The sequence below is a fragment of the Geotrypetes seraphini genome, chromosome 1, assembly GCF_902459505.1.
Source record: "Geotrypetes seraphini chromosome 1, aGeoSer1.1, whole genome shotgun sequence".
NCBI lineage: Eukaryota > Metazoa > Chordata > Amphibia > Gymnophiona > Dermophiidae > Geotrypetes > Geotrypetes seraphini.
The window spans coordinates 310,164,491-310,186,578 of NC_047084.1; the positions used below are offsets into that span (position 1 = coordinate 310,164,491).

A 22,088-nucleotide genomic window follows, 5' to 3' on the forward strand; every position below is an offset into this window, starting at 1 on the left:
TTGTTCCATCATATCTTTCTGCCATTCTTCAAATTTTACTCTCATTCAGGCTTGTCCCCCTCCTTTCATTCTCCTCTTTTATGTAACCTCTCTTTATTATATTGGAGTTCTGCCCCTCCATTCCATTTGTACCAGTTAGTCACTCTCTATTGAATGTTATGTAAGTCTTCTGTATTTAATGAAAATTTTATTTGCATTAATGTACATTTTTGTGAACTTTTTGTACCCTTATTTTAAATTGTACAGCACTTAGAAGATTTTCTTAAGCATTTTTATCAAATTTTAAATAAACTGTAAACAATAACTAGTATGTTTGGGGCATTTGCTGCCATCCCAAAATGTTTGCTGCCTAAGGAGACCACCTTACTTCATCTAATGTTAGAGCTATCTCTGTTTTCATTGGCCCCTATAGAATGAGCTGTGTCTGGGTGAAAGGCCTCTGCAGTAGCTCTTTTTAGTTGCTCATGCATACTTTAGCCAAAAACTACAGTAATTTCTTCTATGTGTCAGGCCATGGCATTTTCCTTTTAGCAGCATTTGGTAGCACAAAGACTATACTCCCTCCTGACAGATGATTTTGGGATAGAGTTGCATAGCAATTGTTGCTATGCAAACCTGATAGCTTCACAAACAAAATTTGCCATGTTTGCATATGATGCAATGCCATAAAAATTCCTCCCTTCTAATTAATAACCTCCATTTCCCTTATAGTAGCATACACAAAACATATTAACCAATTAACATCTACCACAGCATTCATGTATCTTAAACAACATCCTGCTGTACAATCTGAGCAAATGTGCAAAAATTCAGCTGGACTTGCATGCATGGAATACACAGAACAGCATATTGTCACACAAGTAATAGGACAGGGATACAAACTTATAGTTGCATACATGCATAGAGCCATACTAAGATTTAAGATAGAAAAAGAATTGTACTCCCTTGTCAGCTGTGCATCTGTTCACCAGAGCTACGCCTATTTATGTTTTTGCAAAATAAATGGGGATCCTGTCATCTGAAAAGCAAGAGCTTTGCCCTTTTCATTAATTATTGCCAGTACAATAAAGTCAGCTTGGAGACTCATGCTGCTAAAAAATGAAACTTGGTTTATCTGCTTAACCTGCAAAACCAGGATCCCAGACTAGGAATGAGCCTCTCTGATGGTTGGATGCAGAGAAGCAACCATGCAAGCGCACTCCTGCGTCAGTAAAAAGAAACTAGGAAAACAGATGTGATACCATGCTACATTTCACCTTCTTTGGTTTTCTAGAAGCTCTGTGTTAAGCTAGCCTATTACCCAGTTAGCTACGGTGTCGGATCACTTACAACTCATCTCTAACATGCTATCTGAGAGCAAAGATGACATAAAGGATATTAAGCACGAGATTATTAATCTCACTGAGAAAATGTCAGCAATGGACACCAAATTGATTACCTTGGAACAGAAGAGTCAGCTCATTGACAAAATCGCCACAAATCAAAAAATGGATCGGAAAGCCCTGCACATGCTGGAGGTTCACCTGGAAGACCTTGGTAATTGCAGTCACAGATATAATCTGTGTATCAGCGGCTTACATGAGGGGATTGAAGGCCCTGATGCTTGCAAATGTTTTGAAGATTGGCTCCCCAAGGTGCTCTCCTTAAGTTTGACAGTGCCTTGGAGGTGGAGAGGGCCCACAGGGTACCGACCAAATCTCCTTCTGCATCACAGCGGGCGTGACCGGTGGTAATGAAATTGCTGCGCTTCCCTCATGTGGCGACGATCCTGGACAAGATGAAGACTCTCCGTAAACTTGATTGGCAGGGTCAAACCATCTATATCTCTGCTGACTACACCAAAGCCACAGCGGAAAAGCGATGCAAGATTTTAGCCTTGCGCCCTCGTCTGTATGTGCATGAGGCATGCTTTGTTCTCCTGTCGCTGGCGTGTTTCAAAATCACCTATCAAAAAAAAAAAAAATAGTACAACTTCTGTAATGGTGGAACATTAGTCTCAGGATATTTTAAGTTAAAAATAGTTGAAATAATTCCTTAGAAGATTGTAACCTGGAAACCAGGAAGTTTATCAATCTCAAATTTAAGCTCCTATTAGCATTTTCCAGATTTTCAATTTTTCTAGTTAACATATTTTTATCTTTCAGTTGTTGAGTAGAAGAAATTTATATATCCGAGACCGATTTTCTATACTGTCCATTCTTCAAAATTTTTAAACCAATTTTTTATACCAATTTTTAAACCAATCTGTGTTACCATATTCAGTTCTCACTGCTGCTTCTTGATTTTCATATAGGCTGTCTATCAGCTGAATTATGTGTTTGGGTATTCCCATTTGCAATAGAGTTCCACACAGTCAAAAGCTTTGCTGTAGTCAATGAAGCAATAAAGGTCTTTTGTATTCTTTGCTCTTCTCCAATATCCATCTAACATTTTATTTATTTATTTAAAATATTTTTAATTCGCCTTTATCCAAGGTGGCTCATAGTATTACATACATATTTCAGGATTTGCACAACATAAAGATCCTATACATCAGCAAAAATTATAAGATTATACCTTCTCAGCCGCTCATTTACTACATTACTTCAATTCTGTATTACAGAATTTTGAGTCAAGGAAATAAAATGGGTGCATACCTTATGTAAGTGCTCATTCCCCTCCCCATATTGCCTCCATATCGATTACCGCTGGTCTTATCAGAGGGGTAAAAAGGGGAATAAACGAGGAAGCAGACTCCAAGAATCTGAAAAATTGAATTTCCCCCGTTCCTATCGCTCTCTGATAACAGAGTCCTCTACTCAATGATGCTAGTCGATGCAAACTCGTCGAATCTCAAATTTCCTCCAGGGTCAGGGGTGAGATCAGTGTGCTCAATGGAGAGAACAAATCCAGCACTTCATGTAGCACTGTCGGCGTACCTGACATCCTCCCGGGATGTGGAGGAACTCCAGGACCCAAAGGGCTAAGTGACACCTCGCCGTCCAAGTCTGAGGTCTGCCCAATCAGCAGCTCGGTCAGCAGAAGCGCCCAATCCAACTGGAACAGCAAAAGATGTAATTGCTGTTTGGCATGGCAGTGAAGAGGCAAAGGAGGCAGGAAGATCACTCCTCTGTTTTCCCCTGCATTTCAGCATTGCAGAAAAGAGAATAACTTCTCAGTTAAAGTTAAGATCAGTATATTCATGCCGACAGTGCAGGAGCCTCTTCTGATGAAGTCTACTCTGATGCCATCTTGAATTTCCGTAGGAACATGATCAAGTTCAAACTGCCTTGAGAAATAAAGGACAATTTATCCACTCCTTTTATTGCATGTTTCTTCTTAAAAGGGTAGAATATTAAACTCTAGAGATTGGAGGTTTAGAACCAGATCAGCTGAACCCCTGTAGAGTGGCATCCTTATATCATGACAAAAGAATGGGGAAATCATCAGGTTCCATTTCCAAATGGTTTTGTTAGATGTTTTGAACATAATTTAACCTCTTAAGTGTTACATGTAACTTATTCTGACTTCCAGATGGTGTCTGAATGCTAATTGCCTGTGAGAAACAATCTGCCAGCTTCATTTTTTCGATAATGTGAACATGTAAACTATGAATACTATATCTGGAATGTAGGAGTTGAAATTGATGATAAAGGGATTAATTTTAGTTCAAAATATCTTTTATTAAAATTAGAATGATCCCGAAAGGCAATAAATGCTCTGTAATTAACCAAAACGATCTTCTTTAGGTAAATTTAAATAGTACAACTTCAGGGGTGGGTGTGTGTGTGTGTTTGTGGGGGGGGGGGGGGCACTAGAGAGCCAAATCAATATGGAGGCTTGAGACACGAGCTCCCGCTGACGGCTCCACTATTTTTACATTTACACCCGCTTTCTACAGAATATATCGCACTATTCATTGCTGGAACGATGCCTATTCCCAAGCAGGGCAAAATTGAGGCTGCTTTTGCCGGCACTTCAGGTCGAAACAAGATCCACCATCCCCTATCAAGGGCGATGTGAGCAGGCCACGTGCAGATCCTGAGCTTACGGTGTCGGATCACTTACAACTCATCTCTAACATGCTGTCTGAGAGCAAAGATGACATAAAGTATATTAAGCACGAGATTATTAATCTCACTGAGAAAATGTCAGCAATGGACACCAAATTGATTACCTTGGAACGGAAGAATCAGCTCATTGACGAAATTGCCACGAATCAAAAAATGGATCGGACCCTCACCCTTCACTCTCCTTTCCTCCTTTGCCCTTTCATCCAACAGATTCACCACCTTGCCCCTCCTACAATCTAACAAATGCTTGTTCACACTATCATATTGTTCCAACTAGAGAATGACACGGTGACAAAATTCATCACCGTTCCCGTCCCCGCGGATAACCGCAGGAAATAATCCCATGTCATTTTCTAGTGTCTATTTCAACCTCAGTCCTTCTACACCAGCATTCTTCAAAGCAAAGCTTGCGGGTCAGTGGTTGTGGCCATTCATACTCTGATTCTTATGTGAGCCAAGGATAATGAAGCCATTGTGACATCACTGATGTGATTGGCTCTTAGGCACTGGTGGAATGAGCATTATGACATCACAATATCTGCTCTGGATACCAGAGACTGTCATTCTGTAGTGTCTATCTCAACCTCAATCCTTCTACACCAGCATTCTTCAAAGCAAAGCTTGCGGGTCAGTGGTTGTGGCCATTCATACTCTGATTCTTCCCTCTCTCCTTAAAGAATGACATGAAGATGGTTTCCCGCGGTTATCCGCAGGGACGGGAATGGTGATGAATTTTGTCACCGTGTCATTCTCTAGTTCCAACAAACTATGTTCTCTGACTGCTAAGGAAAAATCAGATGTCCAACAGACACCAACAAGAACGACTGAAAAAGCATATTAAATGATCTTATAGTGGTGAACTGCACCCTACCTCCTATTCACTCACCCACACCATTCAAGGCCATTGTGCTAGTGCTCAGCACAACTACAAAATATAAATGAATCATGAAATAAAATGAACAGCCAAATAAATACAAGAGGTTTCTAACTTTCTACCGTAGGTCGGTGAGGTAAATGCTCCAATGCTCAATGGAATTCTATGAGCATCAGAACATTTGCCATAATTCGCCGGGTGAGAACAAGAAGTTTATTGGGTATGCATTTGATAAAGGTGTTTGTTGTAAAACTGCATAGAGTATATGAGGGAAAAAAGTATGTTTGAGGTGCCATTTTGCAATACTTTAACTTGTGGCAAACAGAAGTTGTTTCTGAGGATGGAGCTGGGGTTGGGGGTTGAGATTTATGAAGTCCCTCAGGTATAAATTTGTTCTTGAAGGTTCGATGGAATAATTTTCATCTGCAAAATTTGTATCCTCTTTGAAAATTGATGCTGTTTTATGTGCATACTGCATCAAGTCCCAATCCCAATCCCAATCCCATTCCCTTCCCTTTCCCTATAATGAAAAGGTATTCTCCACTGCTGGTTCTGTTTTCATCAGCAGGTAGATATCATTTTAAGAAAATTTTTTTTTCTATTCTGTGATCTAGTCAAGTCATATGTATTTTTCCCCCTGAGAATGATGGTATGCAGTGGCATAGTAAGGGGGGAGAGGTCTGACCCCGGCGCCATCTTGGTTGAGGCACCGTCAACCATTCTTTTCTCTGCCTCCCCAACTCCTTCCCCCACCCCACTCCCACCCACTACCACACACATGCGTGCCCCTTCCCTTCCCCTATACCTCTTTAAAATTCAGGTTTCGAGCAGCAACCCCAATCTATTGCTCACACCAGCATTGGCTCTTCCTCTGATGTCACTTCCTGGACCCGCACCTGGGAAGTGACATTACAGGAAGAGCTGACACTGGTGTGAGCAGCAGGTAGGGGTTGCTGCTCGCATCCCAAATGTTAAAGAGGTACAGGGAAGAAAAGGGAATGGGCACAGGTGCGCGCACATGGCAGGAGGGAGTGGAGACACAGAGAGGAGAGCGGGGAAGGGGGTGCCACTGCCCTAGGCGCCTCTTACCCTCGCTACGCCAATGATGGTATGGCTATCTTCCTTGTTGTATATCTACTATTGTCTCCTGTTTAAAGGCTAACTTTTAGATCAAGAGGTTTTTATAGTTTTAAAAGCATGTCTGCTCTATCATATCAGAGGTGGAGGCTACAGATCTCAAGTGTTCACTGTCAATTACCAGAACTAATCTTGGTATATTGACTTTTCTGGTGAACTATCATTGATCTAAGTGCTTCCACTTTTTCTTTTACTCTTTGTTTTTATATATATATATATATATATATATATATAAAATATATATATATAAAATATATATAAATATATAAAATATATATAAATAAAATATATATATATAAAATATAAATAAATATATAAAATATATATATATAAAAATAAAGAGTAAAAGAAAAAGTGGAAGCACTTAGATCAATGATAGTTCACCAGAAAAGTCAATATACCAAGATTAGTTCTGGTAATTGACAGTGAACACTTGAGATCTGTAGCTTCCACCTCTGATATAATAGAGCAGACATGCTTTTAAAAGTATAAAAACCTCTTGATCTAAAAGTTAGCCTTTAAACAGGAGACAATAGTAGATATACTACCATAAACGATAGGATTTATATCTTCCTTGTTGTGCCAGTTTCTCACAGGTTATATGTAAATCCATTTACAGAATGGATTGACTGCCTTACACCTTGCAGCCCAGGAAGACAAAGTGAATGTAGCTGACATACTGGCAAATAATGGTGCAAACTTGGATTCTCAGACCAAGGTAATTGAATATATGTGACATTTATAGCTGGGGGTTTTGAAGCAATGGAACATGTTAAGAAAATATTTCATACTTTTACCAAGAATTCAGAAAGAGGCCTCACAGATCCACAACCAAGCAGATGATAAGAACAGAACCTAAATAGATGTATCAATAAAATTCTTTATTCAAATTTCCAGAACCAAAGTTCCTTAAAAGTACCTGATGTGGGCCACGTTTTGCCCGTTCTTGGGCTGCATCAGGAGTACTTATACTGAAGATTAAAATACACAGTTCAAAAACATACAAATAAAATATAACCAACATCATAGAAATTGATTGTTGCTGTTGTCCAGGTCTCGCCAGATCTGGGTAGATCCGGTCAACAGCAACAATCATGACGCCAGTCGCTGAAGCCTAAGAGAATATTATAGAAATTGAATGAGATCCATGTATCAACTTGAGTGCACAATGTACATAAAAAATTCATAAATTGGTATACATTCTACAATGGAACAAGTGCAGTCAGACAGAAAAACTAAAACTGATAAAATTATTAGGGACTCATTTTCAAAAAAGATAGATGTCCAAAGATGGCATAAACCAACATCTTATTGCTCAAAATGTCCAAGTGGACATTTTAAAAAATGACTTTCTAGATGTCTTTCTGGTCGTTTTGTCTCCAGTATTTATAAATCTTAAGGGGGCATGCTAGATGCGTGTTTTGGGTGGGATTAAGGCAAGCTTTGCTTTTGGACATTTTACAGCAATAATCAAACATTTTATAAAATGTCCAGGTCACAATTTGGACGTTTTGGGCTAGACCTGTTTTTAAAAAGAATAAGGGCCAAAAAAGTACCCAAACTGACCAGATGACCACTGCAGGGATAAAAATATGGCCCGCACATGCTTCCTCAGTGGTCACTGACCCCCCTCCCACCCCCAAAATATATGCATGAAACAGTAAATATCTGTCTCTTTGACAGCTGCAGATAGTATGGCAGGTCCTAGTAGAACTGCAAGCAGGTCTCTGGAGTAGCCTGGTGGGCAGTGCAGTGGACTGCAAAGAAGGGGACCCATTAGTACACTTGTGGTGGAAAATGTGAGCCCACCAAAACCCACTGTACTACCATATGGGTAACACCTGCAGACATTTGGGCTACTGGGGTGGTAGGTAGGTGGGTACAGTAGGTTTTGGGGAAGTTTTTGAGGGCTCATCGTATAATATATGAGGGTTATGGTGAGATGTGTATCTGGCACCCTTAATGTGAAGTTCACAGAAGTGTCCCCTAGGGTGCCCCACTCCTCTGCTGGTATGTGTGTGTGGTCAGTCCAATAAAATTCAGGCCCCTCCTACATACAAATGGCTTGTTTTGGCTGTTTTTAATTTGGCCATTTTTTTTTTTTTTTTTTTGCAATAATGGCAAAAAAATAAAATTAGATGTATAGCTGGGCTATTTTTTTTTTTTTTAAAGATAGACGTTTTCTAGGTTCGAAAATGGACATTTTCTCCACCTGATTTTTGGATGTTTTTCTCAAAATGTCCAAAGTCAGACTTGGACTTCCTATCGAAAATTCCCCTCCACATGAAACATGTTAACTCATGATAAAGATATAAATCAAGATAAATTAGCATAAAAACATATGAGTCTAGCCAGACAAAAAATTCATCCTGCAAGCGGATAATCAAAAATTGAATGTACTGTATGCATATCACCAGGAAGTATTAGATTTAAAACAACCCAAAGAAAATATTTCTTCACGCAACATGCAATTAAACTCTGGAATTCGTTGCTGGAGAATGTGGTGAAAGCAATTAGCTCAGCAGGGTTTTTAAAAGATCTTGATAATTTCATAAAACAAAAGTCCATAAGCCATTATTAAGAAGGACTTGGGGGCAATTCATGACTTATTCCTAGGATAAGCAGTTTACTCTTTAGGATCTTGCCAGGTATATGTGACCTCGGTTGGCCACTGTTGGAAACAGGATACTATTCTTGATGGGCTTTTGGACGTTCCAGTATTGCAACTCCTGTGTTTTTATGTTCTAAATAGCACACTTCTTGCTTATATGTGCTACTGCTCAGCACAACTAAAAAATATAAATGAATCATTAAATAAAATGAACAGCTAAATAAATATGAGCGAGCATAAAACATATTGTAAATATATACTATCACAGACTACAAGAAAGACATAGAAATAACCATTGCCACTAAAGTGCAGAGAATACTGTTCTAAAAGTAATGAAAAAGGTAAGAAATTAACAAAAACATTTATGGCTTCCTTAGGGCTCCTTTTACTAAGCTGCACTAGCAGTTTTAGTGCGTGCTAGACGCTAACGCCACCATTGAGCTGGCGCTAGTTTTTGGCATGTAGCGCAGGGTTAGAGCGCAGGGCAATGTAGCATGCGCTAAAAACGCTAGCGCACCTTAGTAAAAGGAGCCCTTAATGCTTCTAGCAAATTAGCCCACTGAAACTGTTTAATAAAACATGGCAGAGCCCTAGTTGTCTGTCGGCTGTAACATACTAACCACAGCACAAACAACATTGGACAGCACAGAATCATGTGTTATATACTACAGTTGTGAAGAGTCGGCAAGTGAGCTGGTGAGCATTTATATCGTTTTAGAGTGCTTTAATTAATTATTATTTTTTTTTTTTTGTTAAAACCCCTCCCCAATCGGGGGCGCTATGGGACTCTGAATCAACGATATTATTTTTTTTTTAATGCATACCCTGATTAAAACTAAGCTTATTTTAGCCGTTGGAATAAGGATTTTTGTAGATCTGCCTAGTTTTATTTAATATTATTTATAGTTGGTTTGAGCAGTGGTTAGTATGTTACATGGGAACAGCAAATATTACTCATATTTAATTGCAAAAGTTCTGTGTTAGCTGTTGGGGGGTATATGTAGGAAAAGGTAGCTGTGCTTTTAACATAGGTAAATGATTGCTTGCTAACATATGCTAATGACCTTTGCATTAACCTTAAGGTACAGTCCCTGCCCATTCTTTGCCACCTACAGTGGCAATTAGCTTGGGCTGTTAATGTGGCTCTTGATGCATGTTAAGCCTCAATAAACAACTCGTCCAGCTTAGCAAAAAAGCCCCTTCAAGTATTACTGTCTCATCTTTGATTTCTATACCTTTTCTTGCAGCTGGGTTATACTCCACTAATTGTGGCTTGCCATTATGGAAACATCAAGATGGTGAATTTCCTTCTGAAGCAAGGGGCCAATGTCAATGCGAAAACAAAGGTGAAAAATTTCATTGTGCCTATCAAAGAGCTCCTTTTACAAAGCCGTGGTAGAGGTTTCTACCATGGGCTGGCAAGGTAAATGCTACAATGCTCATAGGAATTCTATGAGCGTTGGAACATTTACCTCACTGGCCCACGGTAGAAACCTCTACCGTGACTTGGTAAAAGCCAGTGAAAGTGACAATTTACTTGATTTTCTTTCCAAACCAATGTGTTGGGAAGAATAGTATACAAGGCACGGAGAATATATGTCTAGAAGCAAAATAACTCTCCCAAAGTTTATTGGAACAAGACTACATTTGGCATGAAGGACACAGTGAATTTGAAAATGGGCTGAATTAGACTGGGGGTTCCAGAAATTAAGTTGTTCTCCCCCCCCCAAAAAAAAAAAGGCCCAATGCATTTCTATGGGAGAAGTGGTTCTAGTTTCTACAGCATAGACATTTTGATACAATGAATGTTAGAAGGTATGGATCTGCATACGGGGGCATGAAAATGCCTAGCTTTTTTTGATTAAGTTAAAATCACATCTTATTAATTGCTATGCTCACAAATAGTAATACAACTTTTAGGCTGAGAAAGATAGAGAGTAGAATGTTGGTTCTTGGGAAGGTTAATTCTCATCCTGACCAGTAAGTGTAATGTTGAAATCTCAGAAAGCTGGAGTTCAGGCTGGAAAGAGGAGGGCTAGAAACTGTATTTTCCTGACTTGTGCTGGAGGAAAGATAAACTGAAAACTATGAATTCTGTTAGCTATACCGTAGTCACTGAGTTTGGCATAACTCCTGAGTCATGGATATTGCAGGACTGTAACCCCTCCCAACAAGGAGGGCATTCTGGGACACTGAACTGCCAATGGGATAAGATGGTGGATGGCAGCTTTTTCTATATTTCTGATCTAATGTGGACAGCAGATTTCCCTAGGCTATTTTTTGGGGACAGCTGAACTGTGAGCGAGAGCCATGAACAGAGATCCTGTTCGGGGGTGGGGTGGAGGAAGTATGGAAAGATTGAATGAGACCTTATGGGATGTTCAGAAAAGTTCACATTAAGTGCACTGCAGAGCATCTCAGGCTTCTATGGATGGAAAATGAATGATGCTACAGTAGTTTTGAAGCTTTAAGAGATTAATTAATTTTATCTGCATGCAGAGTAAGGTCCCATAAAAAGTGTTAATTTGACAAAGGGATAATAAATGAATGTGTACTATGTATTCAGGCGCTGAAAGTCAGTTTCATGTTCTTGTCCAACAATAATTTGTGAGTGCTCACATTACATATGGGGATACGTTATCAAAATGCAATTTTTTATATATACAAAGCTCCTTTTGCAAGAAAATTTCACATGCATGCATGCAACATCATTACATTATATCTGTGTATGCTTGGAGGCCCTCCAGACATGGCCCCAAGCTCTGGGAAGAAGAGATAATATTTGTGTGGCGGAGGGCCAGACCAGTGGTCTCAAACTCAAACCCTTTGCAGGGCCACATTTTGGATTTGTAGGTACTTGGAGGGCCTCAGAAAAAAATAGTCAATGGCTTATTAAAGAAATGGCAATTTTGTATGAGGTAAAACTCTTTATAGTTTATAAATCTTTCCTTTTGATTAAGTCTTATATTCAAATGATTTTTATTATTTCAAGTATAACAGGCAAGTACCAGAAATATCATCAGTCATAATGAACAGTGCAAACATAACCCCCCCCCCCTCCCTCCCCACCCCAGGGGGTCCAGAGCCATACCAAAAGCTGAGAGTCTGAGTTAAACTTAAAGGTTCAAAAGTCTACTGCGAGCACGAGGTGTAAGGTCCTGCCAAAAGCATTCCCAAGTCTGACAAAATCTATGACCCGGGCCATGTTCCAAGTCTCCCACCAATCTCCGCTCCAGCATTGCATGAATTATCATCAGGGATCTCCATTGTGCATAGGTCAGAGGATCAGGCGAAAGCCAGTTGGTAAGGATAGCTTTCTTCCCCAGCAAAAGCACTCTGGTTATAAAAGCTGACATGCCCCTGGGTTTGGGCGCGGCGATGTTATAAAAGCCAAATAGCGCCCTCGGTTGCGGAAGCCAATGCCGCCCCCAAAGCAACGTAGTATAGCGTCCAAGGTGTCTCCAGAACTGTTGGATTTTGGGGCAAGCCCAAAACATATGACTCAAAGAAGCGTGAGCATGGGTACACTTCGGGCAGGAATGAGATATCGTAATTCCCATCCGGGCAGCAGGTTCCGGTGGAATATAAAGTCTCAGAACAAATTTCAATTGCAGCTCCCAGTGGGTTATGTTAGGAGACACCTTTTGAATGGTCTTCAATACCCGCTGTAGCTGCTGGGCTGTTAAGATACACTGCAGGTCCTCGGCCCATGCTGTCACTAAGATGTCTACATTGGTGCCCGTTTGGTTAAGTCTTAATAATAATATGGTAATTTATAGCTATAATAATAACAGTTTTTTTTATATACCGCAGGACCGTGAAGTTCTATGCGGTTTACAATGATTAAAGAAGTTACAGATAGAGTAGAATTAACAAAGTATAGACTTGGTGATTGACAGTTCTAGAGATCATTTGTTGAGGGCTAGGATTGAATAGGTTGTAGAGACATATGATCAAGAAACTGTTTTATTTAACTTTTGTGATTATGATAAACATACTGAGGGCCTCAAAATAGTACTTGGCGGGTCGCATATGGCCCCCTGGGCCACGGGTTTGTGACCACTGGGCTAGACGGAGCTGAGGCAGAATGAGGCAGGGCCATATGTCCTCTCTTTTTCACGAGGAAATCTGGTAGCCCTACACCTACCTGCACCTAACTTAAGTGTTTTAATTGGTTTTAAATGGTACAATAATTGTTCATATCATTAAAAAAACAATTTTAAAATGTTTTTTTAAAAATTAGGCACTCTCTGGGACTTGGTGCCTACTGACACCAAAGCCTGGAAGTGGGCTTGTTCAGGGGCACCACTGACCATGATTCTACAAGGAACCTAGGTGCCAAAAGTAGGCCTTTAAAACCCTGGTCTACATTTTCAGTACCTAGGGTCCTTGCTAGCCATGATTCTGTTAGTGGTGCCTGCCCGTGATTGACATGCGGCAATTAGGCCCTTACTACCCACTCTCCAGGTATCTAATTATTTGTACCCTGTTATAGAATTGTTTTAAATATGTAGAAATTATATATTTCACTGTGCTACCTGAGTTATACCTGGTTATCTATATGTGAGATAATTATAAGGACAATTCAATAATATATGACAGTGTCTCACAAACTTTGTCAAGCCACGGCACACTAAACGTAGTGGATACGGCTCAAGGCATCTGAAAGTGCATGGACAACGCACATGTGTGATGTCATCAAGTCAACATCCGCATATGAGCGAAGGTCCTCCAGACGGGCCCTGAGCTGCCAGAGGGGGGTGCCGGAAGGGAAAACACATGGAGAGGTGCTGGCTGATTGTCTACGGGATGTGCCTTTCGCTGCGAGAGGCACGTCCTGTAGGCAGTCAGCCAGCGCCTCTCCTCCTCCCTGAAATCCCAGGGGGCACACAGTTTGCAATACACTGATCTAAGGGATAAAGGTTCAGCTGATGGCAGTCAGTATTTTTTTAAAATATTGACAGTGGCAGCTAAATTAGCCCCAGATATTCAGTGTTACGTCATGCGCAGACCCTGGCACTGAATATAAGGGGCTAATTTAAACTACTCTGGCTTCTGGAGCTTCTGCGGGTCCTGGCCTGCAGAAAAAGGTCCCTTCTTCGTTCCCCATCCCTCCAGCCCTCTGAGGTCTTGATAGGCTGTCCCCTGGTCTTCATGTGAGTACTGGTGATCCAGTGGGAGTGAAGCCCCATTGCTCCTGCTCCTAGTGGTAGCATCAAACATATAATCCAAAAATGTTCTGAGTCATGGCTCCAACATGGTGGGACTCACTTCCAAAGGAATTAAAAATAGAAAAGGATACCAGAAAATTCAAGAAAGGGATGAAGACAAACTTTTTCACAGACTACTTTTATTATATAATAAAGCCCTTAGTGCGCATGCACATTTAAAACTCCATGCATCCGTGATCTGTGACTCCGTGCTGCACAAGCGCACACATACATACATAATACTATATATATAATCCACATACATACATAATACTATATATATAGATAGATAGATAGATATCTCCGCTATAATAAAGCCCTTAGTGCGCATGCACACTTCAAACTCCGTGCATCCGTGATCCGTGACTCCGTGCTGCACATGCGCAGTGCCTGCCTCAGCTGATTTCCTGCCATGATCTCTGATGCCGGGGTGCTGCTGCACAGGACAGAGGTAAAAGGGAGAAGGGCTACTGCTGGACAGGGGGAGCAGGGAAGGGGTGCTGCTGGACAGGGCGGAGGTAAAAGGGAGAAGGGCTACTGCTGGACAGGGGGAGCAAGGAAGGGGTAATGCTGGACAGGGGGGACAGACAGACAGAAAGAAAGAAAGAAAGACAGACAGCAGGCAGGGAAAGAGACAGAAAGAAAGAGACAGACAGGATGCCAGGGAGAGAGACAGAAAGAAAGACAGGCAGAAAGAAAGAAAGGGGGCAGGGAGAGAGAAAGACAGACATATAGAAAGAAAGAAAGAAATGCCTAAGTCTACACATCTATTCTAGCACCATTAATGTAACGGGCTAAAAATCTAGTACATATACAGGTATTATATATATATATATATATATATATATATATATATATATATATATATATATATATATATATATATATATAGGATAGATATATTGTGTTATAAATATGCAGGATGAGTGTATTTTCAGAGTAAGCATAATGTTCACTGGTGTATATAAAAGGTGAAGATCGTATGTAAATTATTGTATACTCAGATTGTATACTCGGTCAAAAAGACTTACCCCCTGTTTTACAAAGGTGCGCTAAGCATTTTAGCGCATGCTAAATATACACGCTTGCTAACCGCTAACGCGTCCATAGACTAACATGTAGATGTTAGCATTTAGCGCATTGTTAGCGTGCGCTAATATTTAGTGCATGCTAAATTGCTTAGCGCACCTTTGTAAAAGGAGCCCTTAATATAAAAGAAAGTAAATGCACTATACCATGATGCCTAAATGATCCAAAACCATCAGCAAATCCCTTCCAGAGCAGTATTGAATACCATCACAGGAACTCTCTAAATCTGTACTGTAACACCACTACAGATGCTCTTATATGAAAAACCATCACAGAAACACTCAACTCATGTAGCTCATGTATTGTAAGTCCTTTACAGTAGCTCATGCATTGTAAACAACATTACAGAAATTAATGTAAACCACTCTGAATTGACTCCCCAGCTATTAGTAGCGGTATTGAAGCTTTCAATAAACAATCAGTAAGGTGATTTTAAATATTGGGCCAACAAATTTGTTTTTCTTTATCCCCTTTAATCCATGGCTTCCAATGATATAAAGACCTGAATGATCCAGCTGATCTAGAAGTTGAAGAGGAGAACCCTTAAATGGGAACTGTAACCATTTTAATATAGGTTTTGGATTGTATATATTTCTTCTTATTAATGTATTCATTTCAATTTGTTGAAAAATCACAAACCCTGTCCACAGAATGGCTATACTCCACTCCATCAAGCAGCACAGCAGGGCCACACCCACATCATCAACGTCCTCCTTCAGCACGGAGCCAAGCCCAACACAGTGACTGCTGTGAGTATCTTTTTCTCCGTCTTTATCCTTGCAGCTCTGGTCTTGAGTTAGGCTTGCAGCATCCAGCTTATGCCCTTGATTTGCCCTGGGAGCTGGGTGCAGGCATGGCTGGCTGTGGCTCTTCACACTGGAAGCTATAATTCCGGATAGTGCAACAGTCAGACGTCCAGTGGGAGAATTTTTATTAAGTTTTTATTTGTGCTTAAGAATGCTGAAATTTGTGCAAATCATATCTATATTGCTATCATACTCTTACTCTCTCGTTTTTGGGTTTGTTTGGGTTTTTTTTTACTGTGGCTTCTCATATGAAATTGTGTTAAGCCTAGATTATTTGCCAAAACAGCGAGTGAATGGTGCCTCTGGAGAATACACAGGGTGTGCTCACTGAACAGCATATTGATTACAGATGTGCGGTCTTGCCAGAGAAACCATTTCCTTTAACTTCTCAATGAGGTTTTATTTATTTATTATTTTAGAAGAGGGATGCTGAGTCCTTCCACTAAGTACTGTAGCTCTGAAGTCAGTTTTGAAAATATCAGAACTCCCTCCCCCTCCCCCAATAACTCAGTCATGAAGGCGCTTTTGTGGTAAAGATCTGACAGCTATAGGGTTAAAGCACAGAGCACATTAGTTTTAGAAATATCAAGCAGATGTAGACACATTGTGTTGCCATGACGATTTGGACAAAGAGAGAAGTTACAAAGTTAGCCAGCATGTACGGTTAAAAAGCAGTGTTTTTCCCTCAGCTGTCTCTTGGCTTGGACGGAAATGCTGGCTCATGCCTTGCAGAGAGTGATCTCATTAGCTCACCTCACGAGCATTCCCCTCTCACGCTGTTCCTTTTCCTCATCTCCCCATATAGAATGGCAACACCGCCTTGGCAATTGCTAGGCGTCTCGGCTACATCTCGGTGGTCGATACTCTGAAGGTTGTAACGGAGGAGGTTGTCACCACTACCACCGTAAGTACTGCAGGATGTACAATGCCTTTTGTTCTTCTGAGGACATTAAGATGCTTCCCACTGACCGTGCACGCTGACCGACTTCAGAATCATTTTGCTGGCTTTCTAGCATATCTCTTGTTTCACTTTTCATTTTCTAAACCCCTCTTCTCAACCAAGAATAAATTATGCTTACGTAAGTGCACATATACTGTATATGGGTGTGTGTAGAGAAAGAGAGCATGATGATTTAACAGAGCAAGTGTAGTGGTGGCAAGACTGTAAAGGAGGAGGAGTGCTCCTAAACTAGGGTTCAAATATGGAGAACGGGGCGAGTTTGGAACAATTCAGTAGGAAGAGTGATAAGGGTAAATGTTGCAACAAAAAAACCCACTCTAGATCATACTTATAAATGGTGCAATGAAAATAATAAAATTAGGTTTACAAAAAATTTTTATGCTCAGAATCATGGAGGGGTGACTGGGGAGAACCCCAGAAAAAACCACTTCACTGCCCAATCATCGCATGTACAATGGTAGACAGCAGGTTATATCAAGTCTTTTAAAAATGTAAATCGTAAGGAGCCCAAAAAAGGGCTAAAAAATTCTCTTGAAACAACATGCATAGAATGATTTGAAAGAACTCAGCAAACTTATCTTTTAGTTTGCAGGTTCCGACGTGCACGTTTCGCTCCTGCCTCAGGGAACCAACGATAGTGTATAGAAAAAACGCTTATGCGATGGGCATCAGAGATTAAAAAATAGCTTCTGTCTCAGTTGGAAAACGGAAAACATTTCACACGGCTTGTTTCTAAACTAGGGCTAGCAGACATCCGGATTTAACCAGACATGTCCTCTTTATAGAGGACATGTCAGGGCGTCTGGACTGCTTTTCCAAAATCTGGCACTTTATCCGGGTTTTGGAAAGGCTTCCAGCTTGGGACCGCATCAGGAGGGCATCTGCGCGGATGCAATGTGGTGATGTCATGCACATGCATGCACATGTGCGTGCGTGTGACATCATCACGTCAGACCTGCGCATGCGCAGATGCCCTCCTGATGCGGCTGAGGACGAGAAAAGGTTAAGGGGGGGCAAGGCTGGGGTGGGACGGGGCGTGACTTAGGTGGAATGTGGAGGGGCTGGGTGGAAATGGGTGGGCCTGGGGGGCGGGACCATGACTTCTGATTTTGCAATAGTAAAATCTGGTGAACCCTATCCTAAATTATATTCATATGTTCGCAAGCATAGACTGTCTTCTGACTAAATGCCCTCGCTTAACCTGTCAGTGTGGGGTTTTTTTGTGTTCCTAATTTGATTTATTAAAACTTGATATACCGCTCTTCATTACAAAACAACAGAGCGGTTTCAATATGAAGTGTGACATAAAATAAATGTATTTATTTATTTATTTAAAAAATTTCTATACCGTTTATAACTAAACGGATCACAAAGTTAAATACATAATTTAAAAACAGAATCATCATGACATACAAATAATCCTAGAAAATCATGTTAGAAACTAAAACCATAATAAGAATGATCGTGAACAGTTCATCAGCTTTGCCAAAAAAGGCAATTATTAACTAGAAGAAAGCATCTACAAATAGCTGTGTCTTGAGTAATTTCCGGAACATACCCTTTACACGGCAGTTTCGTATTTGGCCCACAAGGGAGTTCCATTTTTTAACTCCTGCACAGCAAAAAGTCATTTTGCCAGTCTCAACAAGCCTTGGGTTTACATCCGTCTTCAGTAAAGCTGAATTTTTAGAATGTAATGATCTGTTTGGTGTATAACTGGACATATTTGTTTTAAACAATTCTGGGATGTTTCCATACAAGAATTGATAGCAGATCATTGCTGTTTTATATTGTATTCTAAAGGCGGCTGGAAGCCATTGCAATTGCTGTAGATATGGCAAAATTTGATCATATTTGTCCAGTCCCATAATCAATCTTGCCACTGCATTTTGTACAACTTGCAATGCCCTCCTCCTTGCTTTTGTTATTCCAAGATACAGGGCATTACAATAATCAAGTCTCGACAGGACCACAGACTGAACTGTAGTGCAAAAATCAAATGGCGCAAGCATTGGTTTCAATCGATGTAACAAATGAATTTGTGCAAAACATGCTTGTACAGTCTTAATTACTTGCATCTTCAAAGAACCATAGGGTACATTTGCTGAAGAATGAAATGGTGTTAGAGCTGCACGGACATATTTAATTTTCTTGCTACAGTAACTGAACACAGCAGTGGTTCAAGGAAATCTACCGTGTAAGATGAGTGATGAGATGGTGCACCGCAGGAAGTGGGGGCCAGGACATCTCCATCGGAACTTCGGATAAGGCATGGGGATAGAGTGGGAGTATGTGTGGGAATTGAAAGATGTTTGGGATAGGGGGGTGTCAGTGATAGGAGGACAGTGGGAGGATGCGGGTAGGGCAGAGAGGTACATGTGGGGTGTATAGGTAGGGCTACCATATGGCTCCAGAAAAAGGAGGATGGATTGAGACACCCAAGTTTTACTTCCATTGAAAGCAATGGAAGTAAGGAGGACAGATTTAGACATTGGGTTTTATTTCCATTGAAAACAATGGAAGTAAAACCCGGATATCTCAACCCATTCTCCTTTTTCTGGAGCCCTATAGTAACCCTGTGTATAGGGGTATATGGTTGAGAGGAGGGCATTTGAGATCAGGAAGCAGAACATGTGTGTGGATGTGGGTGTATCTGCAGTGCTACCTCCTAAGCTTATATTTCTTTATCTGGCCTGGCAACAGGAGCAGTGCTGAAGCATATGTCTTGCTGCCGAATGGTCAGGCAGCAAGAGATGATACATTTTAGCACTTCTCCTGTTGCCAAGCCAGATGAAGTAATTAAAAAACAAACTTGAGAAGTGGCACACAGCAACACTGAAACAGTTAATTACAGTATGGTCCATGTTCACCTCCAAAAACAACAACTTGCTACCTTCCAAGTTTATTTTCCATTCGATATATGGCCCATCAGTAGAAATCATCTAAACAGTTTACATACATATCATAAATTAAAAGAAATGGATCTACAATAATTTTAGGAGAGTCTGATAATTGTATTGTACCACCTTTACAGAAGCTCATGTATTGTAACACCATTACAATGCTCATATAAACCGCTCTGAATTGACTCCCCCAGTCCTTAGCAACAGTATAGATGCTTTCAATAAACAATAATCATTGTGAGAGCACAGTGGCCTTACCCACTTGCTGCCAGAACCAAGTACAATCTTGGCAGGTGTTACATAGCCTTTAGTGTATGAGGAATCGGCATGAAGGTTGAGAGGGAGATTGTTCCATTGGGATAAGGTGACTATAGAGACAATTGATGAATGTATAGTATCAAATGGGATTTGATAAAACAATAAATTATTGGGATGAATGAAGTGAGCGAGTGGGCATATGAGGGATAGCAGTCAGAATAAAAACATTGGCACTTCTGATTGAGCTATCTTGCGGGCCTTAGTTGATATTTTGTAGGGGATTCTCTCTGATGCTGGTAGTTATTGTTCTTATTGCAATAATGGTGTAACATGGTCCTAGCATTTAGCTTCCGTTATCAGATTGACAGGTGATTATAATCTCTTCGACATAATTTTTTTTTAAATACTTAAAATGTATCTTTAGTTTGTGTCCATTTGCTACTCAGTAATACAGGTCACCTCTGAAATTAAGTTAAATTCTGCTGGATATAGGTAATAGAGCAACTGTGTGACTCAGGGAGCTATATGTATTAAACCTAACATTTTTAGTGTTAGTGAGCCAAAATATGGTGACCCCACATTAGATCAGAGGTCAAAACTGCAACAAGGACCTATGGGATAGGAGACCAATGCTGAAAAAAAAATGACACATCAGGGCAATAAAACAAAGAGATTCCACTATTTCCATTGTGAGAATGCATAGTACTACAAAACTAGCAACTTCAGCTATGACACAGCTGCTTGAGATTAGAAAAATTTCCATATGGTACATAACACATTAGTAAGCATTTCCCATAGTATTACTTTAATCCATTTTAGGATGGATACAGAGTGCACTCATTTCTGAATCTATTAATATTAGTACAGAAGTCCCCCCCCCAAAAAAAATAAAAATCAATATTAATAGTCTGAGGGACCTAACTTTCTTCCATTTATAATTTCGTCAGAGGAAGGATTATTATTTTTTTTTTATAGCAGAAGGGCAGAGTAAGCTTTTGCAGCAAAGGACTAAGCCATGAGAAAACCCCACAGGGAGAAAACCTGCTTTTAAAATGCCAGCCTGGCTGCTGTGATTAAGAACCTCTTGATTAACACAGTTATTTGATTCTCTGCTTTTTGCTGTTGCTTCTCACCTGGACCTGGTGGTTTTGTCTCTTCAGACTGTGACAGAAAAGCACAAGCTGAATGTTCCTGAGACGATGACAGAAGTTCTGGATGTGTCTGATGAGGAAGGTGAGTCTTACCAGTACATTTCCTTCTTTGTTAATTGCTGTGCAGTTTATGTTTTGTTAAATCCCATTTTTTGGGAGTACTTAGCAAAACATAAATTGTCTTAAGATTAAAAATAAGTTAAAATATTAAATTGGAGGTTGGAGGTTTAAACCAGTGAGGATTGTCCCATTGTTGTTTGCAGGCTGTCAAATAGCTGGCAGCAAACTGGGACCTGAGGTTTTTCCTCCATTTCGTCAGAGCTTAAGAGTTTTGAGGCTCTAGTAGAAATAGTGATCACACTATCACGCCTACATTTTCAGTCTAAGAATTGAAGAAGAATTTATAAGTGAGGAGAGTATTTTTGTTTTTGAATAGATATTTTCTCTTACATTGCCTGTGTATGATAATAGCTCATCCAGATCTTCCCAGCCATCATGCACATTCAGCAAATGCTGTAAACCATTTTCTCCACCCCCCAGTTTCAGCAGCAACAGCAGCTGCAGTGATCAAACATCGACCTCCTTTGCTGTTTGTGGTAGTGAGAAAGGGAGTTGCGGCCTCTATTTTCAAGACATTAGGCCTGATGCATAGATTGGTTTTCACCTAGGCCCCACTTATGAGAAAAGTATCCATAAATCAATCCTGGAGAGTTTTTATTGGGTACAGATATTTCTTAAAATGCAGGATTTAAATTAATTCATTACATCATGCAAATAAATAAAAAAGTCTATGTAAAACGAATTGGAAAGAGGAAAGGCTTTTTTTCTAAGGATATGTTAATCTCTTAGCATTTAAACACTAACAAAAACTTATGAATTCATTTTAACCTGAATGTGGCCACATATACACTGAAATGGCCTCTTATACTTTGCCTCTCTAATTAGCAACAGTCACATGTGTAGGTTTGCAAAACGGTTAATATGCACATGTATGTGCTGACACATATATAAGTTGCTATTTCATAGCTTACATATG

The 22,088-nt window shown here is 40.2% G+C and overlaps 1 protein-coding gene across 34 annotated transcripts in view; it reads left to right on the plus strand.

Annotated features, from left to right (window-relative positions):
• The window catches only part of ANK2 (ankyrin 2), a 958,369-nt gene that overhangs the window by 719,271 nt on the left and 217,010 nt on the right, over positions 1–22,088 (plus strand). For all 34 annotated transcript variants that reach the window (XM_033955859.1, XM_033955893.1, XM_033955875.1 and 31 more), the window contains 5 exons: positions 6,683–6,781; positions 9,922–10,020; positions 15,624–15,722; positions 16,585–16,683; positions 21,062–21,134. In XM_033955859.1, the coding sequence (XP_033811750.1) occupies positions 6,683–6,781; positions 9,922–10,020; positions 15,624–15,722; positions 16,585–16,683; positions 21,062–21,134 (469 nt within the window). The remainder of the gene's footprint in view (positions 1–6,682; positions 6,782–9,921; positions 10,021–15,623; positions 15,723–16,584; positions 16,684–21,061; positions 21,135–22,088) is intronic.